This window comes from Triturus cristatus, chromosome 1_2 (assembly GCF_964204655.1).
Source record: "Triturus cristatus chromosome 1_2, aTriCri1.1, whole genome shotgun sequence".
In the NCBI taxonomy this organism is placed as follows: Eukaryota; Metazoa; Chordata; class Amphibia; order Caudata; family Salamandridae; genus Triturus; species Triturus cristatus.
In genome coordinates, this window is record NC_140580.1 from 283498199 (window position 1) to 283515921 (window position 17723).

Below are 17723 nucleotides of genomic sequence, written 5' to 3' on the forward strand. Positions count from 1 at the left end.
GGCTGGGGAATGTCATCCTCTAGCTCCCCTGTCAGCATAAGTCTGCATAGGTCCAAGGCGAGAAAAGGTTCCAGGACACAGCAACAAACAAATCTTTCACAGCCACTGTCAGTGTGGCCCTAGTTCACTGCTCATCAATAGGGGGAAGGGTTAGGGAAGCCACATAGGGTGGTGAGGAAAGTGGTAGGATACAAATCATTCAATTATTAAATATTGGGAGGAGTGGGAGGGGGTGGCAGGACTTCAGGCATTTGTTTTGTGTTTATAGACAGATAGGAGTGTGGCACTGGGGGTAGTGGAGGAGCTTTGGCAGGAGGCCAGGTATTTTCTTGTATATCCAAGTTAGGGGAGAGTACTGTTAACACTGCTGGAAAGAGCAGTAGGATGGCTGGTCCTTTTTTGAATATTTGGGTGGGGGTTTGAAGAGAGCCGGACCCTTGTTTGAGATGAGTGGGGGACGGGGTACAAGCTGCATACAAGGTGTATACCATTTCGTTTCAGTAGTATTTTAAGGGGGGGGTTAAGGGAGGGAGGTGAGGGCATGTTGTGCAATGTTCCCCCTGGACTTCTCCATCCCTGTACAGCTGATCCATGTGATCAACTGAGCAAGAGAACAGAATCTGGAGGGAGCACAATACAATTGTAGCCAACATGGAGTTTTTCAAAGTCATCGTTCCAAATGACATTATAGACAAATTGACAGTTGCTCTCCTAGTTTATTTAATTCTCACTTGGAACCCCTTGGTGGAACACAACCCAGTTTTTAACAGCTACCCAATATAATTGTATATGTGCATTCCTCTCCGTTTTAAATAACAGGGGATTTTTTAGCATGACCATTGGAGTTCAAGAGTCACTATCTGGAGGCTTGCTATAGGAAGAGTTAACCTTAATATCAAGTGATCTTTTAAGGGACCCTACAGAGAAAGAGAAAGTGATCTTACCTTAGGCTCAAGTATTGGTTCAACTCTTTCATTAACTTCTTCCTCTTCTGAATCTGAATTTCCTGCCTTGATGTCCAATTGCTCAAATGCGCTCTCCAACACTTGCAATCCATAATTGACAGCTTCTTGGACTTTGGGGATAAGTTCTGCTTCCTTTTGTTCACGTGTTTTCTCCTTTAAGAACAGTAATCATTTTTTCAAGAAATTCATACCAGATCTTTCATAGTTTAAAAAAGAAAGAGAAGCCCACCCCGTGCTCCCTTCCATTCTGCCAGGTCACAGCCATAGCACCTTCCCCAGGTCCTACCACCACCCAGTGCTCCCATGGGTCCAAACACCACTCGGTGCCTCCCCATGTCTGACCCATGCCCAGTATTTACAACCCATGATTCTCCCATGCGAGCACCCACTTGAGTGGTCCTATTCATTCACCTCCTCTAATACAAATTAAACCTGGTACAATGATTTAATTCACAGTTCTGTCTAAACTACACCCAACTCAACACTTTAGTTGCCTTGGAGACCTCATATTACTAACACTTTAAAAAAATAAGGGATATGTAAGAAGTAGTACAGAGAGAGTGGGTTTTGGGTCAGCCCATTTTAGACATAGATTTCATACTTTTATCAGGATTTGTCAATGCTTGGATAGACTGCCCATCAATGCCACTGTTTGTTTGTGTGGTTACATTGCACTATATGTGTTGCCACTGGGTTTTGGTGATAATTTTAAGTAGTCTTTTTGTTAGAAAGTAGAAGCAACATGACGTAGTTTATAATTCAGAGTCTGTTTATGTTGTTCAATGTATTTACTTTACAGACATTTCACATGATTACATTTTGACTTGAAGTTTTTGTCCTTTATGTTTAGGAAGTGCATCCTGTTTGTCGTTAAAATGGGCTAACACTATTCACCAATCACTCCTGCTGATTCATTTGTTTTACTTTGGGCACAAAAAAATCTGTATATCCATGTACTATGCATACACAAGGAGATAATGGACGGAGTGCTGAAACTTTTCAGACATTCAACCCCAGTCGCAGAAATGGGTTGAATCCATAATCGTTCTTTAGCTTACTTCGCCACCCTAGTTCAGACCCAGCCATATGCAAATCAGACTTGACCCGGTTCCTCATGGGAACAGTCCAGCCCGAACTGCCAAGCCAGGTCTTCCCTGGACCGGAAACAAGCATCCTGGGACCGGTTTCGGGGTATCACCCCTCATCAGTCAGGCTACCTTGAATCCACCAGCAAAGTGAGCAGGGGACCCACGTCTGGGCATTCCCTGCCAAATTAGGACGAACAAAGCAAACACAAGGAGATAGGGTCAAGGGTCAAGACTGATTTGCATATAATGATATCGAATAAAGCTTATTTTGAGACACCTAGGAGTAGCACCACCTTGGATGCTTTTTTTGGTATGGGCTGCGAATGTTAATGCAAGGGAGATAGACCTGCTAGAAGGGCATCTATCTTTGGACATGGAAGCAGGCCAGGACTCACTTTTCCCGAGTGGGCCCCACTGCTTGATAACCCCCTAAGGAGGCCAGTGCAAGCAGTCCTAATCCACCAAGCTCTGAATCTATAAGAGTAGAGTCATGCTGGATCCAGGCAGGGCGATCCTTAGGGACATGGACAAGAATATGTCTGCCAGCTCAGGTGAAGTGCTGCACGACAGTTCCTTAACATTTGACATTTGCGATAGATGGCACTGTTTAATTCAGTCTGTCATCGTCATAAATTAATGTTCTATGCTTCTTCTCTAAATAGATAATATAAAGAGAAAAAGTGAAATAGTGCTACAAAAAACAAACACAGATTCATCTTCTTTGAGAGGATAGCAAGCCAGTTAGCTCATATAGGGAACTATGGTGGAAATGCAAACCAAGCACATTAGGGGCCAGATGTATGAACCTCTTTTGCATGCGCAAGCGGGTTTGTGAACCCGTTTGCACATGGAAAAACATAATGGGCCATGTACGTAGGCTATTTAGCGAGTCGCAATTGTTATGTGACACGCTAAATAGGTTTTGCGACTTGCTATTTGGAAGGGGCGTTCCCTTCCAAATAGAGAGTCTCAAAACACTCGCAATTACCACCTACTTCAAGTAGGTGGTAATGCATTTGCAAATAGGAAGGGGTCCCCAGGGGACACCCTTCTCCTCTGAAAATGAATGTGAAATAATTTTTTTAAGGGAAGGCAGTGGTCCCAGGGAAAGGCTCATCAATATTCATGAGCCTCGCAATTTGCGACCCCATTGGGAATCGCAAAACAATGTAAACACACTGGGCCAGATGTACGACCGTTTTTGCATGCGCAAACGAGTTTGCGAACCTGTTTGCTCATGCAAAACAGCATGGGCCATGTACAAATCCTATTTAGGGAGTTGCAATTTACTTGCGACTCGCTAAATAGGTTTTGTGACTCGCTATTAGGAAGAGGCGTTCCCTTCCTAATAGCGAGCACAAGCCCATGTATGAATGCTTTGCGACCGCAATTGCGGTCGCAAAACAGTTGCAAATTACCACCCTCTTCAAGAGGGTGGTAATGCACTTGCAAAAGGGAAGGGGTCCCAGGGCACCCCTTCCCCTTTGCAAATGCAGGGGAAAATATTTTTTAAGGGCAGGCAGTGATCCCAGGGACCATAAAACTGCCTTAATAAATTAAACGAAAACGTTAATTTTTTTTCTTTTTTAAATGCATCCCGTTTTCCCTTAAGGATAACGGGCTGCATAAAAAAAACTGCTTTATTTAAAAGTAGTCCCAGACATGGTGGTCTGCTGATCCCAGCAGGCCAACAAACCTGGGAGGCCCTGCCATTCCCAAATGGGGCCGCAAATTGCGAGAGGCTCATCAATATTCATGAGCCTCTCAATTTATGACCTCATTGGGAATCTCAAACAGTGTGATACACACTGTTGTACATCCAAAATAGCACCTCCCAAATTGTAAGTTGCAAAAAACTTGCAATTTGCGAGGTGCTATTTTGCACGTCATACATCTGGCCCACTGTTGTACATTTCATTTAGCGCCTCGCAATTTGCGACTCGCAATGTGTCACAAATTGCGAGGCGCTAAATGAAGGGGTCGTACACCTGGCCCTAGGTGCTAGAAGCCCTGTAACACTTGGGGTTGAAATAGCTGTATCTGGGCAAAAGAATGTCCTAAAGAATTAATAGAAAACTAACTCCTTGCCCAAGCTCCAGGATCAGCATATGGACTGTACAGAAATGGGCAACAGAGAAAGGACTTTGTTGATCTCATTCCAGGGACCAAGATATTTCTTGGAGGTAATACTTTCCTGAGCAATATCGATACAAGGAGTTACATTTTTCTCTAGTATAATTAAGTCCTCCCCAATCTGAGTTCGGCAGTTTGGAATTGGGGATAAAACAGTAGTAACCCCTGGTCTCCCCCATTTAGAGCTAAAAAAAACCCTAAGAATATTGCTTTTTCTGCTGCTCCTTTTTGGTAAAATTTACGTTGGGAAAAACTGCAGTGTCAGTGTGACTGTTGCACCTAACAGAATGGGGCCCAAACTGCGGCAAGAAAGAGATTTCCCACATAGCCAACTAATGGTCATGAGAAACCTTTATAGGGTAAAACCCGGTTGGAAAGGCAAAGCCCAAGTCCGACGAGACAGTGAAATCACAACATGGTTTTAAACATAGTATATTCCAACCAAGATTGATACGCTCTGCTCATACACTCATTTATTTTGTAACATATTTTTTATTGGCATTTGTAGTTTACAGTATCAAAGTGCATTTGGATACAGGACGTCGATTTGTATTTCTCACATTTATACCATATTACATTGCCATTCGTACTGTGATTAGACAAATAACTAGCCGGTCCTAAGACGTATAATTTCTATGTAAAACCGGGGTACAGAACTGGGGATGCGTTCATGGAGTTCTGGGTGCGGATGTCAAATGAGGCAGTAGGGTAATATGCGCTTCGTTTGACGATATTCCTGAGTGGTACTGTGATTGGTCTTGCTCCGGGTTCTGGCTGTCAAGTAAGGCCTGTTGTGCGGTATTAGTATCAATTATCATTAGGTGTGTGTTGCGGAGGGAGATCTGCTACATGTGTTTGTGTCTGCACTTGCGATTGTAGGTCCCTTGGGGCAGGTGGGTCACCCTCTGTGTCGGCGTGGGGTATTGATTGTTTGAAGTGATTCAAGAGTAGAGCCCATTCCATAGATATAGGGTGCTTACGCATTCCTTTAACCTCTTCCTCTCGCAGCGCTTCTTGCTGGTGTCAAATAAGCCCTATGGAGGATGTAGTATTGTATATTTTTGAATCATGCGTTTCGAGACCCCTTCTTGTTCGAGGGCTCTCTCCCATTCTTTCTTGTGTAGTGGCCGCCCTAATTAGTCTTCCCAGGTGGTCCGTAGGGTCTCTAGGGGTCTGTTCATGAGTTCCCTGATGGCTTTATAGAGCCATGTGGTCAAGTGTCGTCCCGCTCCCATGTACAAGCTTGTGTGTATGACCGGATGTGTAGCCGGATCCCCTGTCGAGAGGTCATGGTGCTGGCGGTAATTTTCAAGGAGTTGGCAATGGAGTAGGAACTGTCCAGGGGGGAGCTCATAGTCATCTATAAGTTGTCGGAATGGTCTCAGTTGTCCGTCTTCGAATAACAATACCATTTCGATGATGCCGCATTCCGTCCATGTATGAAGCGTGTTAGATGTGTAATATCTGTCTCGTTTGGGCCAGCCAACCAGCGGAAACAGTGGAGAGTATGAGGGCCTCCCTGATGATATACGGTGTATCCTTTGCATGCATTTGCGTGCTACTGCTACTTGGAGGGGGTGTGTACATCTGGGGTTGGTGCCTGGTAGTAGTAAACAACGGAGTTCAGGGATGGGCACTGGACCAGTTGTGGTGAATGTTTCCCCTAAATGTCTGCCTGCCGTCCAGTAGGAGAGCCACTGTAGTTGCGCTGCTAGGAAATAGGATTCGAAGGATGGGGTGCCCAATCCGCCTTGTGTGGTGGGTAGTTGTAGCTTAGTCAGTACTATCCTATGCCTGTGTGTCCCCCATATCAGTGAGCTGAGGAGTGAGTCTAAGTCCCGGAAGAATGTTCTGGGCGGAATTATTGGTAGATTTGTGAAGTAATATAGTAATCGTGGGACTATTATCATTTTGGCGAGAGTTATGCGGCCGATTAGGACTAATGGGCGATTCCTCCAGAAACCAATCGATGATCTGATGCTGGCTAGTGCCCTATGGTGATTGCCTTCATATATGTCGGCTGGGGTATGGTAGAGACGGATCCCGAGGTATCGAGGGGCGTCTGCGCTCCAGGCTATGCTCTGATTGCACAGCTTGATATCCCGGGGAGGGAGGTTCAGATGTAGCGGATACACTGTGGATTTATCCCAGTTTAGTTGTAGCCCGGAGACTTCCGCGAACTCTGTCAGTGTTGCCCAGATGGATGTGAGATCTTTGGTAACGTCTCTGATATATATTAAAAGATCATCGGCATACATGGAAACACTGCACAGTATCTGCTATGGGGAAGCCCCAATGTTCCCCTTCTTGTCTCAACCATATGCCCAGCGGTTCTACAGCAAAAGCAAAGAGTAGAGGTGAGAGTGGGCAGCCCTGCATCGTACCTTTTTGCACCGCAAACTCCAACGAGATGTAGCGTCCTATCCGAACACGCAAGGTTAGTTTGGTTTATAAGAGTTGGGTATACACCAAGAGGGTAGAGCCAAGTCCTATTCGTCGCAGGACCGAGAAGAGATACTGCCATGTGAGGGTGTCAAAGGCCTTCTCGAGGTTCAGGATAAGGCAGGCCGCCCAAGGATGTGTGTCACCTACTTGATCTTGGACATGGAATAGTCGGCGTATGTTCTGAGATGTGTTCCTACCCGAGACAAAACCACATTGGTCAGAATGGATTAGAGGCTGTATGAGTTGTGCATATCTATCTGTTAATATCTTACCCAGAATCTTACAGTAAGTAGGAGCGTTTTGGGGTGGTAAGAGGCCAAAAGTTGTGGGTCGCGGTGCGTTTTCTGGAAGGTCACGATAAAAGATTCCCGGAGGGATCTTGGTAGCTCCCCTTTTTCCAGTGCGGTGGTGAACATTGCCACCAATCGGGGGACTAGTAAGGGGGAGAAGTTCATGTAATATTCCAAGGGGAGCCCGTCTAGCCCCAGGCTAAGGCGTGGAGGGCCTGAGTGATATCCGCGGATTGTATCGCCGCATCTAATGCAGTGCTATTCGCCTTTGTGATCTTCGGGATTGTCAGGGGATGGAGAAATTGGTCTATTGTGCCCTGCGCGGTTAGGGTTGTGTGACCGTAGATTTCCGAGTAGTACTGATGGAATGCTGAGAGGATCTTATCTTGGGACCGTATTAGATTGCCGTGGGGGTCTATCACTTCTGTGATGGGCTTTAAATCGGTGTCTTGTTTGGCTAGTCATGCCAATAAGGTGCCTGATTTGTCCCGTTCCTTATGCATTCGGGTTGCATACGTCCTAAAGTTATATCGACGTAGGGCAACGCATGTGGCTAGATATTCCGTCTTGGCCCTGGCTATCTGTGCCGCCGCTTCTTTCAATAAGTCGACCCGCTTAGTGGCGGTAGCTAGTTGCTTTTCGGCTTTAGTGAGTGCCAGCTCTAGGGTCCGTTTTACCCCCACTATTTGTTTGATACATTCCCCCCAGGCCACCACCTTGAATGTGTCCCACTCCATCAATGCGGAGGACGCTGTCCCTGCATTGTTAGCGAAGTAGTCCTGTATGCTTTGCCCCTGGTCATGCTTGAAAACTGGGTCCGTTAGGCAGTCCCGTGGTAGTCGCCATGTGGGAACTGGGGGATGCGGGGGTCTCCAATTTAGTCGCATAATATGGACTTCATGGTCAGAAAGGATCCTACCCATATAGTCTATGTGTTGCACTTCGGAAAGAACCGCCGCTGAGCATTAGAATCTGTCTAGTCGGACTCGTAGGTTGTGTGGGATGGAGTGGAATGAGTACAGTAGAGTCTGTGGGTGGTGCATTCTCCATGCGTCAGTAAGCGCCCAGTGTTCGACCCAGGCCTTGAATCGTTTGGTCTGCTTCTGGGCGGCAGAGTGTATGGAAGGGGGATGAGAACGGCCCAAAGTGAGGTCTAGAGTGCAATTGAAGTCACCCCCTAGAATCCACGGGATGGAGGCAAATTGGGCTAGCACCCCAGTGAGATGATCCCAAAACTTGTCCTGCTCCACGTTTGAGGCGTATATACTACCCAATAGCACAGAGTTCCCATCTAGGAGTCCCTCTAGGAGGGCATATCTACCCTCTTTGTGCACCACCCGTCTAAGCTCCTGAAAAGGGGTCCCTGGTCGAATCCATATTAGTGCCCCACGGGCATAGGCAGAATATGATGTGGCGCATATGGTTGCTTGCCATTTGGTCTGTAGCCTGCTTATCTCCTTGTTGGTGAGGTGTGTCTCCTGCGTTTTGTATATGAGTATACAGCATAACGTTTGCTCTGTGTATGGCGGCCCGGGCGTTGAGTGTTAGGAGGCTGATGTCAGCATTCTGTGTCGTTATAGCCATAAGGTAATGTCAGTGTTCGTTAGAGTGGATTGTGACAATCGGAGTACAGCGACCAATGGGTTACCTATTGTGTGAGGAACACATACAATACCCCCTGTCTCCTATATACACGTTTCAAGCACCCTGTTATGTGAAGTTCCATGAGGGGGTGGGGTGTGTCTGATTAGGGCAATAAACTGTGAAACTGGGGTCGGGAAACATTCCCAATACTGGGGACTATCGCTGTCCACGATACGTCCAAACTTACTCTCTCAAAGAGGGAGAGTACAACAATACATGGTGGGGGTGGCAGTAGGGGCTTGCGAGGCGTTCCATCGATCGGGCCTTGGTAGTATCATTAAGCGTCGTCTGGAGCATGCTGGATCATGTCTATGTTATGTGGGCTCAATGAGTGAGTCCAGGCTGCATAAATCGTGTAGGATTGTCGGTGGGGCCATCTCAGGCTGGGAGTTCATTTGTCCATCCAACATAGCGTCAGCTGTCTGGGGGGTGACCAGGGAGGGTGTAGTTGAGTCTGTTCCAGAGAGTGTTCCGTCGCTGTCGTCCTCCCCTTCTGATGAGAAGATATGTGGGGCCCGGTCTATGTCCTCCGTATGGAGGGATGTCTGTAGGTCGATCACCGCCTGTAAGACCTCCCGTCTCTCCATCATAATTTATTCCAGGTCCGGGGAGTCTTGGGTGCCAGTCCCGAGCTTTCCCTTTGTCTCCCTGCATTGTTGCATCGAGTTGAGCCTCCTAGCACGTGGCGATTTGAATGTCAGGCCTCGCACGGATTCAGATCTTGATTGTTGCTTGCAGTGAGGTCTGCCCATTCATGTGCCTCCTCGGTGTTCGTGAAAAAGGAAGCGGAGCCATTGTAGAGGATTTTGAGGCGGGCAGGGAACAGTAGGGAGTATTGTATATTGTTCGCGTGTAGTCGTCGTTTTACTTCCAGAAACGATGATCTTTCTTGTTGCACCGCTCGTGCATAGTCCGGGAATATCATTATCTGCTTGTTTTCTACATGCAGAGGGCCTGCTTGTTTGGCTGCTCGAAGTACTGCGTCCCGGTCTCGAAAGTGTAGGAATTTCGCCAGCATTGGTCTAGGGGGGCTCCTGGTGGGGGTTTGCGAGCCGGATCTCGGTGGGCGCGTTCAATGGAGAAAAATGCCGTCCTGTCCGTCGTGGGGGTGAAGGATTTCACCCATGTTTCTGTGTATTCCAGCGGGTTTGCGCCTTTCGATTCACCTCCGGAAGGCCTAGCACATGAATGTTGCAGCATCGCAAACGTCCTTCCAAATCGTTTGTACGTTCTTCCATGGTGGACAAGCGGTTCAGGACGTCTTGCAGTGTCTGCTGGTGCGCTTGGACGGTAGGTTGCAGCTCGGCCATGTTCTTCTCCCCCTCCTTCACTTTGTCGGCGAGTTTGCGGTGGTCGTCCCGTATGAGGCTGATGTCCGTCGCGAGGGTGCCCAGTCGTTTCTCCAAGGAGATCCTGAAGTGTTCGATAGCCGATAGTACCTGATCCAGCTTGTCCAAATTGATGGGTCAGGCTGGGGTGCATTAGATGCGACCCATGTCCGGGTGTTGGGCATGTGTTTTGTGGCGGTCTCGGGCACTGCAGTTTGCTGGAATGCTCGCGGTTTCCCCATTGCGGTGACAAGGTGAGTTTCACTTGTCCCAGGCGTTGTCGGGGGTTATGAGGCTTGGGGCCTGCCTCTGTTACGTCCTGATGTAGGATTTACTGGTCGCAGTGCGAGGCTGATCTTCGATTGGTGAGGCGCTGAGTCGTAGGGTTCAGTGGGCCTCTAATGGGGGAAAAAGCTCCTGTTCCGGCTGCCAGTCTACCTCCCTGCAGGTATGAATGAAGGGTGGGTGCTTCCAGTAAAGGAGGGGGAAGCTGTGTGTGATGTTGGTGGGGGGAGAGGTCTTGGGGCCTTCTGAGGGGAAAGGGGGGGGCTCCTAGTCCGTCCGCCCTAGTGTCCGGTTCACCTCCCTGCAGGTTCGAATGGAGAAGGAGTTGGTGATCGGTTCCCGCGCTTCACTTGCAGCAGAGTATGTGGGCTGGTGCAGGTGAGCATTACCGCACCGCCATTTTAAAGTCAGGCAGATTCCCTCTTAGGTGCTTGAAGGTCCTGCCGAAGTGAGAGGAGGGGGGGTTTCACCTTCGCGCTGCTCACCTCCGTTTCGCTGGAAGTCCGTGGAGGCCTGCTTGGATTCGGTCTTACTCTCGTCAGCCGTTGTGAGTTTTCGGCGCAATTTTAGGTCCAGGCGGCCTCGGCGCAGAGTGATCCCGCGGACCTTTCCTGAATCAGGGGTGACGGTCGGTCCGTCTGTACTGCAGGTAGTGATCTGCACCTCGGACCCCCTCACAGTGGCGTCACGGGTCCGTGCATATGCCAGGTGGCGGCCGATGGGATGAACATGGTGCGTAGGCCCCCATCGCTGCGTGCAATGTCAGTTTTCCTGCGGGATCCAGGGGTTAGTGGCGGTTGTCGGCAATGTGGGGGTTGTCTTCTGTTGCCGCTATACCCGCCGTTGGTTTGCAGGTCCTGTCGCCAGTGTTCGACCCGTGGTTTAGGGTCGGTCACTCAGGGTCTGCAGTCAGGAGCGGGCGGATGCCATCTTGTCGCCGAGAGCCTGGGTAAGGTTTCCCGCAGTTTCCCTTGGAATGGTCTCCGTTTGTTGAGGTTTGAGGGCACCGTTGGATGTAGCTTGCCTTCCGACGTTTGGGTATCGCCTCAGCAGTCCAGAATGGTGCTGGAAAACGGGCAATATGCTGGCCCGATCGTGGAGCCTCAGCAGAAAGCGTCCACCATGGTAGCCAGCTTGGCCACGCCCCCCTGCTTTACACTCCTCATATTGACTACCAACAAAAGACCAGCTGTGCTCCGCTCTTTTGTATGTACAGAGGACTCGCTTTCCAAGGAGACTGCGTCAGGAGGCGCCAATGCGAGACCAGGGGACACACCCCTTTCACGCCACAAAGCATGTTGCGGGATCTGTGATTGGGGAGCTCCGCTCTGTTGTTTGTGAAGGGGACTCGGTGCCCCAGGAGACCGTGCCAGGAGGTGCCACCGCGAGAATAGGGGGAAGAGGCGGCCACAACCCATGTGCTACAAAGTGCGTTGCGGGCTTCCGTGGTTGGGGAGCTTCGCTCTGTTGCTTGTGAAGGGAACTCGCTGTCCTAGGAGACCACGCCAAGAGACACCAACGCAAGATGTGAGACCAGGGGAAGAGGCAGCCACATCCCTTTCATACTACAAAGTGTGTTGTGGGCTACCAGTGTGCAGGACACGTCCAGGCAAAGCCTGGGCCAAGGGCGGGCCTGTCTTCACCCGTCATCAACGGGAAGAGGCTGCTGGCTTTTCTGTTTTGATCGATAGTATGCTTGAACGGGTAGTTGGGACAGTAAGCAATGAAACTGAATTAACCGAATGCATACATTCCCTTGAACAGGGCGCTTAGTTGACCTCTTGTCCCAAACTTGGTGCTGCGAATAGCAGTAACATACCTGAGGCACGGGGTATTCATGTATCGAATCCCTTTGGTTTTGATAATGGCCTTAAGACTATAAATCATGAGTGGCTGTAATTACATCTCGTACCCCTTTAACGTCAAAGCAAGTACCTATGGTAGCAGTTAAGAGGAAAAGGCAACTGGGAAAGAACTTAGTTGCCAAGTGGAAACATGCCTCCCCTAGTAAAGGTGTTACGAATCAACTGCCTGTCTGGATCCAGCCGCCGACTGTATTTCCTAAACAGTCTGCTGAATTCCAGACTGGAAATTTTTTATCCGCAGATTCTTTGGCTCTTGAAGCAATGTGAAAGCAGTCTGATAAAAGTTTGGAGGATAAATTGAAACCGGCTTTCTCATTATCTGATGGCTATTTGGAGAATCAGGGCAAAGTTGTGTGACCCATCTGATTACCAATCCACTGCAGATGCACTGATGTGATATGTTGTGCAATGTATGTCTAGTTCATGAATACTGCTATTTGGCTGCTCCCGCTGATTTCCTTTTTCCTTCCTTTTGCACCTTACAATTTAACTAAAGTTTGCAATAAGATGAGCTGGTTTAAAAATGTTATGCATTCTTGGTATTTTAAACTGTTTAGCTTTTTAATGGCCTTTGTATCGAAACAAAGAACTTTAGATTTGAATTGAATAAGTGGATACCTATAATATGAAAATAGCACATTCTACTTGGTGGGCTAGAGAAGTCAGGATTTGTTTAATTAGCATAATTAATTCTAAGTGCTTGATTATGAGTTTGGCAGTCGATAGACCGCCAAACCCACATTGGCGGTGCGGAGGTTCGACCTCCGTATTATGACTTTGGTGGTTGGACCGCAATAGGACCACTGCTACCGCCAGGCATCCGTGAACCCTGGCGGTCTTGCAGAGGTCTGAGGCCACAATATGCTGGTGGTGCAGCTGCTGCACCACCAAACAATTTTTTATGAGTTTCCCACTGCCCTCTTTTTCATCACGGTGAGCCCGTCATGAAAAGGGTGGCAGTGAGGAAAGTAAGGGGGCCCTACAGGCCCCCCTGGTGCCTCGGTGCATAGGGGTGCATGCAGGGGGGCACATGATGTGCCTCCATGTCTTTCTGCACCCCAATTCCAGCACTGCATGGGATTTGCAGTCCATGCTGTGTTGGAACATGCAGTGGCGGTCCCAAGGCGCTGCCTTTTCAAGACTCTCCTATGAGCCTTTGAAAGGCAGTGTCGTGGGTCAGCCGCTGCAGGACCGCCGGCTCGGATTACAACTTGTAATCTGATGGACGGTCGCTGGTAGAGTTTGGCGGTATGGGAGCGGGGCGGTGGCATGCCGCCCCGCTTCCACGCCACCATACACATAATCAGGCCCCAAGTCAGCAGCAGCAGGTACAAAAAAACATTAATCTTTACTTAACGACACAAAAATTATCAAGATGCTCTCTGGACCCCTCACTTCCTTGATTCTACCAAGTAATTGTACTATACAAAATAAAAACTGAGTACAAGATCTGAGAGGTAGGGTGGTGATTATCTATATGAAGAAATTGTGCCAATTGAGCATTTTAGATAATTCCTCTATCAGTCTACAGAGAGACCCAATATCAACCAAGATAATAATAGAAAATACTGACACCTTCTTCATAAAGGTTACCAAAACTATAAGATTACTTTCCTGAAGCTACTATGCATACGGAGCTCGTTTGGGCATGGGTTTCACCCTAGCTGATAAACCGTACGAACAATAGTTACTTACCTGTAATCTGTGGTTCTCCAGTATTGGCGTCTTTCATAGATTCACATGCCTAAATCATTCCCCATCGTCGGAGTGGGAGTCCCATGATACATAAAAAAGCAATAATTATGCATATAATAACCAAAAACCCTTGGTAACATAAAACCAGGAAGTAAAGTAGCCCTAAGATACAAGATAAAACTTCCACACTTATGACTATCATAGTCATTATGTACAGTCCAAACTGCAGCCAATCAGGTGACAGCACCCACCACAATGTTCTCCTCAGAGGCTCAGGCTCTCAGATTTTCTCGCACAGGAGTGAACCAAAGTATAATAGCCTAAACCAGCCTCTGAGGGGCGGTGGGCGGGTTGCATGTGAATCTATTAAAGACACCAATACTGGAGAACCACAGATTACAGGTAAGTAACTATTGTTCTTCTCCAGTATTTAGGGTGTCTTTCATAGATTCACAGGCCTGAATCAGAGTAGATAGCAGTACAGAACATAATGCTCATAAGACACCCTTTGTACCATAGGAAATATACATCTCTCTCTCTCTCTATATATATATATATATGTATATATGCAGAAAAAAGGGTTGGGTAACAGGTAAATTGCCCGGCGCTTTTAGTCTCAGACACTGGCCCACCAGTGTTATTCAAAATATTGAACACAAAAACATCTGAGAACAATATTGATCAATATATTCAGTGCTCCACAGATGATTAGTCTTCTCATTCATTTATTTCATGATGTTTTTATTCTTGTTTCTTTTTAGAAGTCAAAAGTTCACAAAGTAGAATCACAGACATTGCCAACACGTGTTTCGCGCCAGCTGCGCTTCTTCAGGGCTGTTATACAAACAAAATTAATAGACTTAGAATTAGCTATTCCATCTTAACCTCATATCCAAAAACATACATTTAAATAATAATGATAATATAGTTAGGTACTATAACCTACAGTGATATTTCCTGAAATGGTAAATAAAAATGTACAAGATATACAAAGTTAAACACAAACATTAAAAGTAAAAAAGGAAAAGAAAGTAAAAAAGATAAAAAAAGATGTACATTCGAAAGAAATAGGAACACCAGGCCTGACATATTGTTATGCAGTCTTATATCTTAATTTACTGATTTGCTGATTTGTACAACCAAGAGTCTGCACTACCTTAACAATGAGATTTAAAGTAATATAACACAGGAGCTAAGGTTACCTCGTCTTCTATTGTGAATATCTTTATTTTTTATATATGAGGAAATCTTCACAAGTGATGCGATATCCCACTATTGTGGATCCATTTCCTAAAGATAGAGTTGATTCATTATAAGTAATTTTTAGATTCAGATGCTAGTCACTAAAGGTTTATCCAAAAAAGGGTATATAATCTCACCTTATTAATAACTGTATTCCGCTGAATCTTGTGATAAAATTTAATTTGTTAGATAATTCTGTTGCCGATCCATGATAAGATCTATAAATAAAGTTATTGAACAATCTAATTAGTACAACTGTGGTCTGTGAGCAGAATTTCAAAAATTGCATTGAATAAAATGTCTTATACTCATTGATCAATAGGATCTCAGAACTGTTTCTAATGATATAATAATAGCAGAAGGATTTTACGTGGTGGCGTAGAAGTGAATAGTGAGATATAAACACTGTATACTGTTCTCAAATTTAATGAGAAACTTACACATTCAAAAGAATATATTATGTTTAACCTAAAGAGAATTTAAAATCTATGACCGCTCATGTTATTGCTATTCAGATAGTTTAAAGCGACTTGGGCATAAAAAATATATTGTATAGTGGCGATAAAGTAAATTGCTCACTCAATCATTGTGAACACGCTACGATAGGACCTAGGTATTAATAGATGAAAAACGGGAAGTCAAAATCCTGTAACTGCTAGCTTAATTCACAACCATTCCTTCAAAGCGGCTACGATACAAAGCAAGTCTCGTGTGATGTCTAATATTGTTCCTAATCTACCATACGATGGCTACGAACTTTTATCAAGTTCTTAGTAAATCAGAGATCTCTTTATTCAAAATTAAGTACTTGTAAAGAAATTCTTTCCTTTCTCTTCGAAGCCTGAAACAGTTGATATTATACACAGACTACCCTATTAAAACAAATACGACGCCAAAACAGGCTTTAAGATTGTCAGAGATCTGCTTACCGCTCAAAGAAAGAGTAGTTCTGGGTCGGTCAATCAGTAAGTTTTTGCACGTCCCGCGCTGTCAGAGCCCTTGCAGTTATATATACTCCCTTCTACAATTGGCTAATTCAAAAAAACTCCAAAAAAACGGCGGGAGGATGTCGACGATCACTATCGAATGAAACTCAATTACTTGCTTTATAATTATTTCATCAATATAAGTGTTCCAAAAACTTAATTAATTTAGTCAAGTCTTTTAAATTACTATTCTTAGTTGAGTATCTTGAAAATTATAAAGAAATATTTATTTTCTTTATTTTTTTTAAAATGAATAAATTTATTTGATGCTGTTATGTGTGGGCTAGAATCGAACCCCGATCTTAGTCTGCATCGAGAGATGCCGTTTTTCATGTGAGCTAAACTAGATCCTGCAAAAGATGTATGTTGAATGGCTATGTTAACCCAAAATAAAGAACGGACTCAGAATATCCTACACCCAAATGTCTGTTATCAGTCATAGATTTATATATTTAGTCCTAATGATGTGGTTTTAAATCAAAGTCATCCAGATATTCAGTGTATTACTTATTAAATTGTAAAGATTCTCCATCTTATAGGGTAGACCTGCATGACATGCATGGATTAATTGATTTTGCTAATATCTAATCTCCACTTCATTTCTAGGCATTAAAAGCAAAAAATCAAGACTCTATTAATTTGGTGAATATAGAGAAATAACAAACATTCGTATTCTGAATAATGTATGTCATCACCCTGTGGATGGGGGCGAACCCGTATACGTTCACCTTGCAAATGTCGGTCATTAACCAAATGTGCTATCTCGTGAGTTACTTAAAATTGCATTAGTAATTAAGATATCACGTAATTGTTCGAAAACTTCATACTATCCTGTAAATCACTAGAAAATAGATTTTTTTTAATGAGGTATCTTTTTTAATTTTTTACATACTATTGAAAATAGGATATATAGTATGTTGATCTGGCTGAATCCAGAATTGACCTCCCTTAGCGTAGTCAATATTATCTTGCACAGAGGGAGAGGGACCTATGAACATATATAGGAGTAATGTCACATTTCTTGTTAGATGTCTATACAGCATGTTATAGGTCTGTGGACAATCAAGTTCAAAAATTAACTCGAGCGTATACATTTCTCGATCAGCATTCAGTCCATACTGGACCGCCTGTAATTTGTTAATCCAGAATGTTTCTCTGCATCTTAGTTTTGCTTCTAGGTCACCTCCTCTTCTATCCATGGTGACCTGCTCAATACCCATAAATTGGATATCTCCCAATTCTTTGCGTCTATGGTGTTCTTTGAAATGAACTGCCATTGGATATTTCGGATCACAATTTTTGATAGCTCTAAGATGTTCCATCCATCTTGTTTTAAGCTTTCTTATTGATGAACCAACATATATTTTCTTGCATACACAAGTGATTATGTATACACAATGACTGGTATTACAGTTTATAAATGATTTTATATTAAAACAGTTACTATTGATATAGCCACCGAAGGTTTTTGTTTTGTCTATAACATGTTTACAGCAGATACATTGACTGCATCTATAAGATCCCGGTGTCAGTTGATTGCCTGTCCGTATTGATTCCCCACTTTCATATATAGTATAAGATAGTGTGTCACTGGGACTTAGAATGTTCCTTAACGTGGGAGATTTTTTGTATACCATATTCGGTTTCTCTCCTAAGAACGCAGAGATATCTTTGTCCATAGTTAGCACATCCCAGTGTTTACAGAGGGATGTAAATATCCTGTTATTGCCTGAGCTATAGGTTGTGATGTATCTAAT

The 17723-nt window shown here is 45.2% G+C and overlaps 1 protein-coding gene across 2 annotated transcripts in view; it reads right to left on the minus strand.

The window, feature by feature from the left end:
- Window positions 1-17723, minus strand: part of WASHC2C (WASH complex subunit 2C) — a 664131-nt gene that overhangs the window by 546629 nt on the left and 99779 nt on the right. For both annotated transcript variants that reach the window (XM_085603767.1, XM_085603764.1), the window contains exon 4: window positions 945-1118. In XM_085603767.1, the coding sequence (XP_085459893.1) occupies window positions 945-1118 (174 nt within the window). The remainder of the gene's footprint in view (window positions 1-944; window positions 1119-17723) is intronic.